The sequence below is a fragment of the Acanthochromis polyacanthus genome, chromosome 3 (assembly GCF_021347895.1).
Source record: "Acanthochromis polyacanthus isolate Apoly-LR-REF ecotype Palm Island chromosome 3, KAUST_Apoly_ChrSc, whole genome shotgun sequence".
Taxonomy (NCBI): Eukaryota; Metazoa; Chordata; class Actinopteri; family Pomacentridae; genus Acanthochromis; species Acanthochromis polyacanthus.
The window spans coordinates 6,392,028-6,401,936 of NC_067115.1; the positions used below are offsets into that span (position 1 = coordinate 6,392,028).

General features: G+C 35.0%; 1 protein-coding gene across 1 annotated transcript; it reads left to right on the forward strand.

Annotated features, from left to right (window-relative positions):
- Window positions 1–6,818: 6,818 nt before the first annotated feature.
- On the forward strand, window positions 6,819–7,151 carry LOC127533295 (snaclec 5-like). Its single transcript, XM_051945922.1, has one exon. It carries the CDS (start codon window positions 6,819–6,821, stop codon window positions 7,149–7,151), a length of 333 nt encoding a protein of 110 aa, XP_051801882.1.
- Window positions 7,152–9,909: the final 2,758 nt, after the last annotated feature.

Sequence of the window (9,909 nt, forward strand, 5' to 3'; positions counted from 1 at the left end):
CACATTCTGGAGAAAGAACACATTAACTTCAGCATATACTGATGCTTATAGAAATTCATCTAAACTGTCATTTATTTCTTTTTCTGTGATCAGACTATATTCATCAGTAATTTTCCAGTTTGATGGTTTCCCAGATAGCAAACTATGGGTGAATCAATGTTGAATCTATGTTGAGACCTAACGTAGAAATTATACAGAAAGCGCAAGGCTGATAAAATGTTGAGTCAACGTTTGCTTTTCAACCATAAATCACACTTTACCCAGATAGCAAAAGATGTTAAATCAATGTTGAATTGGGGTTAAGACGGTTGAATTGTGGTTACGGTTGAAGAATGATGGTTGGATCAACGTTGATTCAACAACATTTTGTCAACATTGAAGTTTGTGTTTAAAAGATACCATTGAATCTACATTGTATTTTGGTTTAATTAAAATGTTTGACAGGTCAATGTTTAATTAATGTTGAATCTATGTTTGCAAACATGTAATCTATGTAAGCAAACGTTGACTCAACATTTTATCAGCCTTGCGCTTTCTGTATAATTTCGACGTTTGGTCTCAACATTGATTTCACATTGATTCACCCATAGTTTGCTATCTGGTTTGTATTTGTCAGGTGAAGGGTTTGTGTGTTTCTTGTTTTGTGAGTGAAATTAGAATACATTGTGAGAACATTTGAATAGATGAGTGATTTTTAAAGTATCCTCTGGTGATGTTATTGTAGAATAAAGTTACAGTGAGAATTAACATGTTAACTTGATCATTGATTGTTGTTTGCAAGAGCAAGCATGAAAAAATATCTAAATAATGATGTGTTCTGTGTTTTTTTCCCACCTTCTGTCATTGATTTATTTACAAGAAACTGTTTCAGCTCAAACATGAATGTCACAACTGATGCACTTGTTCATTGTTTTTTTCTTTTTTTGGTGGTTTGTACCTGTCAGGTGAAGGGTTTTGTGTTTCATGACCTTGTCTTGTGATGTAAATTAGAATATGATGTCAGGACATTTGAATAGATCAGTGATTTTCAAAGTATCCTCTGGTGACGTTACAGTGCTGGTTGGCATGTTAACTGGTTCACATTTTAACCTTTTCAACAAGTTATCATCAATAAATACACCAAAAATATTCGCCCTCTGTATGTGTTGTTTGTAGTGAAAAGCTGGGAATCCCTTGAAACGTGAATATAATGTCATTGAACATTTAAATACTTTCATGATGAGCTGATTAGAATCTATCCTGATCTGACATGAAGCCTTTTTTCACATTTATCTTCATAAATCCTGAATTTGATATATAAACGTTGTGAGTCTGAACATATTTTTTACAGATTTAACTGCTGACAACAATTCATATTTCTATATATTTTGTGGTTTGAACAAAGCTTTGACTGATAATGCACTGTTGACGTGCTTTTTGTAGCATTATGACGTCACCTGTTGGTGAAATGTTCGAGGTATTCCTGATTTTGCCTATAGTTATAATTTTTCAGACTTGGAGGTTGTTGCTTTGCTGTTTTATATTATGTTACGCTGAGTTATTAAACCTTTATGGTTCTTTTTTATTTGAATTTTCCAAAGTAAAATGCAATAAAGAAATGTATTCATTATGAGGCTGGATTAAACTCAGTGATAAATATCATTATATATTTAAAGGGAAGCGAGCTATGACAGTTTGATGCTATTTTGTGTTAAAGTATTATTATTTTGTTTGTTTTCTGTCCTGTTTGTTTGTCCATTTGTGTGTGTGTGTGTGTGTGTGTGTGTGTGTGTGTGTGTGTGTGTGTGTGTGTGTGTGTGTGTGTGTGTGTGTGTGTGTGTGTGTGTGTGTTTGTCTGTCTTTCATGTCTATGTTTGTCTGTGTTTGTGTGTGTTTGTCTGTGTCTGTCTGTCTTTCATGTTTGTGTCTGTGTTTGTCTGTGGCCCTTACTCTCTGACCACATACCCACTCCTCCTTGTTACAGGTTTCTGAGATAGAGTATTATGCACAATTACGGTAGTGATGATTCAGCCACATCGGAGGATATTCCTGATGTGGATCTAGATTTTCCTCAGCTATCTGATTCTAAATGTTCAAATAGGATGAATGATATGGATCCAGATTATAATATTTTCAAAAATGTAAACAATTGTGCATACTACACAGACACTACATTTAACGAAACAATTAAATTGGACAACAAGCTATCATTAGTTCATTTTAACAGTTGGAGTCTATATTGTAATTTTGAAAATATCAAAGACTATTTGTTTCAATTTAAAGCACTTTTCAATATAGTAGCTATCTCAGAAACTTGGATTAATGTAGATAAAGGTACGGACTTTAAAATGTGTGGCTATGAAATGTTTTGTATGAACAGACAACACAAGAAAGGAGGTGGAGTGGCTTTATACATTGATAAAAGCATGGACTGCAATCTTATAGAAAATATGTCAATAGCAGTGGAAGAAATATTTGAATGTATTACTGTGGAAATTGTGTTAAAGAAAAGGAGAAACATTTTTGTAAGCTGTGTTTACAGAGCTCCAGGATCCGACATTAATTTATTCAATGAATGGATGGAAAGGTTACTTACTATAAAAACAAAAAAAGATATTATAATATGTGGAGACTATAATATAGATTTATTAAATGCAAATCAACTTAAAAATACAGTAGATTTCATTGATACAATGTACAGTATTAATTTGTATCCTTTAATTACAGCACCAACCAGAATAACAGCCCACAGTGCTACTTTAATTGATAACATATTTTCAAATGTTATTGATGATAAAATAGTTAGTGGTTTATTAATAAATGACATTAGTGATCACCTTCCTGTCTTTATGGTGTATGATGCAAATTACAAAACAAATAATGAAAATTGTTTTAACTACTGTAGGATTAAAACAGAGCAATCATTGAAAGACTTAAAGAACCATCTAACCTCTTGCAATTGGGACTGTATTTATGATAAGTTAGATGTAAACACAGCTTACAACTCCTTTATGGAAATCTTTATTTCACTTTATGAAAAAAATTGTCCAATTAGAAAATGCAGAAAGAAAAATGCTTCAAATACTCCATGGATAACTAGCGGGCTGGTAAATGCGTGCAAAAAGAAAAATTATTTACACAAACAATTCTTGAAGTATAAGACTAGTGAGGCGGAACAGAAGTACAAAAAGTATAAAAACAAATTAACAAGCATTTTAAGGGAGAGAAAAAAAGATTAATATACTAAATTACTAGATAGTAAAAAAAACAATATTCAAAGTATGTGGAAGGCGGTGAATAATATAATTGGGCACAGTTCAGCTAGCCCGTGTTATCCAGAGTATTTTGTGGAAAAGGACTTGGTTATTAGTGATAAAGAAGAAATTGTAGATAGATTTAATAATTTCTTTGTGAATATCGGACCTGAACTTGCTAGAAATATTCCAAGTGGCAGTGAACAGTTCTGTAATTTGATTGAGACAAATCCAAAGTCAATGTTTCTTACTCCAACTAATGAGGATGAGGTATTGGAGACTATAAGGAAATGTAGTAATAAAATATCACAGGATGCTAATGGAATAGACATGAGAACAATTAGGCTTGTGGCTGAAGCAATTGTTAAGCCACTCACACATATTTGTAACCTGTCATTTCAATGTGGACAGTTTCCCTCAGAAATGAAAGTAGCTAAAGTAATCCCTTTATTTAAATCAGGAAACAAACATTGTTTTACAAATTACCGGCCTATCTCCCTTTTGCCGCAGCTCTCAAAAATACTGGAAAAATTATTCAATTCAAGACTTCTCAGTTTTATTGGAAAAAATAATTTGCTATCCAACGCTCAATATGGCTTTAGACAAGGACGATCAACATCACTTGCTTTAATTGATCTTGTAGAGGAAATCACAAACTGTATTGAAAAACATAAATTTATTATTGGAATTTTTATTGATTTACAGAAGGCTTTTGATACGATTGGTCATGACATTTTACTAAATAAACTGGAAAAATACGGTATTACAGGAATTCCACATAACTGGCTAGAAAGCTATTTGGAAGATAGGCAGCAGTTTGTACAGATTGATCAATATAAATCTCTAAACCGGAGCATTTTATGTGGGGTACCACAAGGTTCAATTCTTGGGCCAACATTGTTTTTACTCTACATTAATGACATCTGTAAATGATCTAAAATCATGAAATTCATACTTTTTGCAGATGATGCTAATATTTTATGTTCTGGAGAAAATTTGGAGAATCTTCAGAATGGAGTAACTCAAGAATTGTGCAAGTTAAATAATTGGTTTAACATAAATAAATTGTCTCTGAACTTAAAAAAGAACAAATTTATGCTGTTTGGGAAACGGAATAAGGATTTACCCGTGCAAATTACTGTTAGTAATACAGTTATTGAAAGAGTAAAGCAAAATGTGTTTCTAGGTGTAATCATTGATGAAAGGCTATCTTGGAAGCCTCATATAAATCATTTACGTTCAAAAGTAGCTAAGTGTGTTGGTGTGATGAAACGATGTAGTCTGATGCTCACTCAGAGAGCTTTATTTATCTTGTATCACTCCTTTATAATGGCATACTTGAGCTATTGTATTGAAGTGTGGGGAAATTGTTACAAAACTAATTTGTTACCTTTAGTTACTCTGCAGAAACGAGCCATCAGAATTGCTCATAAAGTGAAGTATAATGATCACACTAATCCACTGTTTCTTAATACCTTTAACTTAAAATTACAAGACTTAGTAAATTTTAAAACAGCTCAAATTATGTATAGAGCATCAAAAAATTCATTGCCCAATAACATTCAAAATTTATTTCAAAACAGAGATGCTCTTTATAAATATAATCTGAGAGGAATTGATAAATTATACCAGCCCAAAGTAAAGACAACCCTAAAGTCTATGTGTATCTCGGTGAAGGGAGTCATATTATGGAACAGCCTATCTGAAGAAACTAAAGCTTGTAAACATTTAGTTAGGTTTAAAATCGCATTTAAAAGACACATAATGGAAAAGTACCAAGAGGAAACGATTTAATAACGCAGCCATGAACAGACTCATGCTCACTGTGTGTGCATGGGCCTGGGTATGGCTGACATTACTTTATTTTGATGTTGTACATATAAATACTTGTTCAAGGGGAGTAGCCAGCAAGTTTTGCTGCCTGCTTCTTTTGGTTGTGTGTTTGTCTTGTGCTCTTTTGGGAGAGAGGGGTGTGCGGTCGGAGTATGTGTGGGCCTGTCATTGTCTTGTCTTTGTCTTGTGTTTGTTGATTGTGATTGTAATAATGTTATATTGTATTGTCTGTTGTTGTGAGTGATGTCGAGTGAGGGGCTGGAGCCTTATAAGCGTAAGCTTCTTCCATCCCCTTTTCAAATCACAGGAATGTAAATTTGTACTTATATCTATATATTATTATTATTATTATTTGTTGTAAAAAGTATGAACTATGTTATTGCACCCCAATACTGATTTGAAATAAAAGACGAAGAAGAAGAAGAAATGTGACGTAGTCAGTTGGAACAGCTCTTATACAGTGTTCACTTATGTTCCAGTAATGAAGTATCCCAGATAGTCAACATATGACAAAAGCAAGCGTTCGTCCATTCAGCAGATTGATTTATTTTAACACGTGTCCCCACATACAGAAAATACATCCATTTTTCAGTAAAATGATCATTTTAAATTCACTGTGGATCACACTCATGTCTAAAAACATAATCAAAGTACAACACTAGTCTGTAGCTCCTTACTGACCCTGTATACAACAGAAGTGATTACTCCTCTGTGCAAAATCACGTACATGTTAAAAATGATTCAATGCTGTATGACCTCAGAGTACACACTGAAATATTTGTTCCTATTAAAATGATAAACTACTCGTTTAGATTTACTACAATAAAATACAAAACCACAGTCTGAACTCAGACTTCTTTCAAGGTTCAAAGATCAAAATATTTTCTGAAATTCCTCCTATATCCACCTGTATTTTTGAACAGAGTTATCAATGGTTTGAACGAGTCATTTGGTTTAGTGTTTGGTTTAAAGTTACAATGAATTAATCTCGTTTGTATAAACAAAACCTCTTCATGCAAAGTTACATCCTCAAGAGATTTAAGTGATATTTAGTGAAGAAACAGAAAACAAAAAGAGTCAGCTTCAGGTACAGAATTATGACCATGAAAAGAAACATCTTCATTTTTCTTTCCATTGCTGTTGAGGGAGATAAAGGAAAACACGTTTTGGTCCTGAACACTTTAACCAAATGTGGCGTACACTTCAAAGCCTGGTTTCTCTACCTGTCAGCTGACCATGAATATGTTTTGTTTGTGCAGACAAGATGGAGCCATGCAAAGTCATGTCCTGAAGTGATTTAAATGACACTTAGAGAAGAGACAGCCACAGAAAACATTGTCAGCTTCAGCTACAGAGCAGTGACCATGGAGAGAATCATCTTCTTGGTTTGTCTTTGCGTTGCTGTTGAGGGAGATACAAGAACACGTTTTTACTGAGAAAGAAGTAACCTGGCCTGAAGCTCAGGCTTACTGTCGACAACATCACACTGATCTGTCTTCTTTTAATAGTCAGAGTGAAATAGACAAGCTTCGAAGAACTACAGGAGGAGATGATAACTATGGATGGATCGGCCTTTATCGAGATCCCAACAACAAAACTGGTTGGAAGTGGTCAGGAGGGGGACATGTTACATACCAGAACTGGAATACTGGAGAACCAGACAATTATAAGGGCAATGAGAACAATGGATGGGTTTTTTGGAATGGAAAATGGTATGATGTCAGTGGCAGCGATCTCAGCCCCTTCTACTGCATGGATGTGACTGTGGTGGAGGAGAAGATGTCCTGGGAAGACGCTCTGAGCCACTGCAGAGAGAAACAACGTGATCTCCCCAGTCTGCTCTCTGAGACCGATCGGCTTCTGGACCACACTCAGATCAAGCACGAGAACATCAGTGAGCGGGTGTGGATGGGTCTGCGTTTCCTGGGTGACCGCTGGATGTGGGTGAACGGTGACCCTCTGGAATATGAAGAAGGAGCTCAGTACCAGCAGTGTCCAGTCAGGAAACGCTGTGGAGCTTTAACCAAAGAGGGACTGTGGGAGAACTGGGACTGTCAAGACAAACTCAACTTCATCTGTGTCTGACACATTCTGGAGAGAGAACAGATTAACTTCAACATATACTGATACTGATAGAAATTCATCTAAACTGTCATTTGTTGTTTGTTTTTCTGTGATCAGACTATATTCATCAGTAATTTTCCAGTTTGGTGGTGTGTATTTGTTAGGTGAAGGGTTTGTGTGTTTCTTGTTTTGTGAGTGAAATTAGAATACATTGTGAGAACATTTGAATAGATGAGTGATTTTTAAAGTATCCTCTGGTGACGTTACAGTGCTGGTTGGCATGTTAACTGGTTCACATTTTAACCTTTTCAACAAGTTATCATCAATAAATACAGCAAAAATATTCTCCCTCTGTACGTGTCGTTTGTAAAGAAAAACTTGGAATCCCCTGAAACCTGAAAATAATGTCATTGAACATTTAAATACTTTCATGATGAGCTGATTAGAATCTATCCTGATCTGACATGAAGCCTTTTTTCACATTTATCTTCATAAATCCTGAATTTGATATATAAACGTTGTGAGTCTGAACATATTTTTTACAGATTTAACTGCTGACAACAATTCATATTTCTATATATTTTGTGGTTTGAACAAAGCTTTGACTGATAATGCGCTGTTGACGTGCTTTTTGTAGCATTATGACGTCACCTGTTGGTGAAATGTGACGTAGTCAGTTGGAACAGCTCTTATACAGTGTTCACTTATGTTCCAGTCATGAAGTATCCCAGATAGTCAACATATGATAAAAGCAAGCGTTCTTCCATTCAGCAGATTGATTTATTTTAACACGTGTCCCCACATACAGAAAATACATCCATTTTTCAGTAAAATGATCATTTTAAATTCACTGTAGATCACACTCATGTATAAAAACATAATCAAAGTACAACACTAGTCTGAAGCTCCTTACTGACCCTGTATACAACAGAAGTGATTACTCCTCTGTGCAAAATCACGTACATTTTAAAAATGATTCAATGCTGTATGACCTCAGAGTACACACTGAAATATTTGTTCCAATTAAAATGATAAACTACTAGTTGAGATTTACTATAATTTAAAATACAGGAACCACAGTCTGAACTCAGACTTCTTTCAAGATTCAAAGATCAAAATATTTTCTTAAATTCCTCCTATATCCACCTGTATTTTTGAACAGAGTTATCAATGGTTTGAACGAGTCATTTGGTTTAGTGTTTGGTTTAAAGTTAAAATGAATTAATCTTGTTTGTATAAACAAAACCTCTTTATGCAAAGTTACATCCTCAAGAGATTTAAGTGATATTTAGTGAAGAAACAGAAAACAAAAAGAGTCAGCTTCAGGTACAGAATTATCAATCAATCAAACTTTATTTGTGTAGCACTTTTCATACAAAATTTGTAGCACAAAGTGCTTTACATAGAAATAAAAGGACAAAATAAATTAAAAATGAGAAACACAACCACCTCTCCAACCCTCCAATCCACCTACAGCAAACACACTCACTTACACACACACACACACACACACACACACACACACACACACACACACACACACACACACACACACACACACACACACGTTTGTTTTCTATACCGGTGGGGACTTACCATTGACTCCCATTCATATCTAACTCCTAACCCTTACCCTAACCTTAACCTTAACCATCACCAAATCAATGCCTAACCCTAAACAAACACTTATGCACTTTTACATTTTTTATTAACAACAACATGGCCAAGAAAACGGTGTTGCCACCCGTGGGGACCTCATTTTAGGTCCCCACCGTAAGACAAGTCCCCACCTTTATAGCAAATAGTCAGGTCAAAGTCCCCACCGGTATAGCAGAAACAAGTACACACACACACACACACACACACACACACACACGGGACAGATTTTAACAGAAAAACAAAAAGAGGACTGAGGAAACGCCATCTTTCATTAAAAATGAGGGAACACTGGAACTAAGACTAAAATAACAATAAAAATAAATAAAAATAAATAAATAAATAAATAAGATCAAATGGTATTGATAAATATGATTAGCTAAAAGCCAGACTAAAATGGTAGTTCTTGAGTTTTCTTTTAAAAATATGAACAGTAGGTGCTGCCCTCAGGTCATCAGGTAGGCTGTTCCACAGACGGGGGCCGTAATAATAAAAAGAGGCTTCACCGTATGTTTTAGTTCTGACTTTAGGGACTATTAAAAGACCACTACCTGAAGACCTGAGGGCTCTACTGGGTTCATAGGGTAAAAGCAAATTGGAAAAATAAAAAGGAGCAAGACCATTTAAAGACTTAAAAACTAGTAAAAGAATCTTAAAATCAATTCTAAAAGATACAGGCAGCCAATGCAGAGACTTCAAAATCGGAGTAATGTGAGCTCTCCTTCTGGTGTTCATCAGCATGTGTGCAGCTGAATTATGACCATGAAAAGAAACATCTTCATTTTTCTTTCCATTGCTGTTGAGGGAGATAAAGGAAAACACATTTTTATCCTGAACACTTTAACCAAATGTGGCGTTCACTTCAAAGCCTGGTTTCTCCACCTGTCAGCTGACCATGAATATGTTTTGTTTGTGCAGACAAGATGGAGCCATGCAAAGTCATGTCCTGAAGTGATTTAAATGACACTTAGTGAAGAGACAGCCACAGAAAACATTGTCAGCTTCAGCTACAGAGCAGTGACCATGGAGAGAATCATCTTCTTGGTTTGTCTTTGCGTTGCTGTTGAGGGAGATACAAGAAAACATGTTTTTATCAAGAAAAAAGTAACTTGGCCTGAAGCTC

What these genes read in the sequence shown, in the direction of transcription:
- LOC127533295 (XM_051945922.1), top strand. Translation starts at nt 6,819, where the DNA reads ATGGATGTGACTGTGGTGGAGGAGAAGATGTCCTGGGAAGACGCTCTG.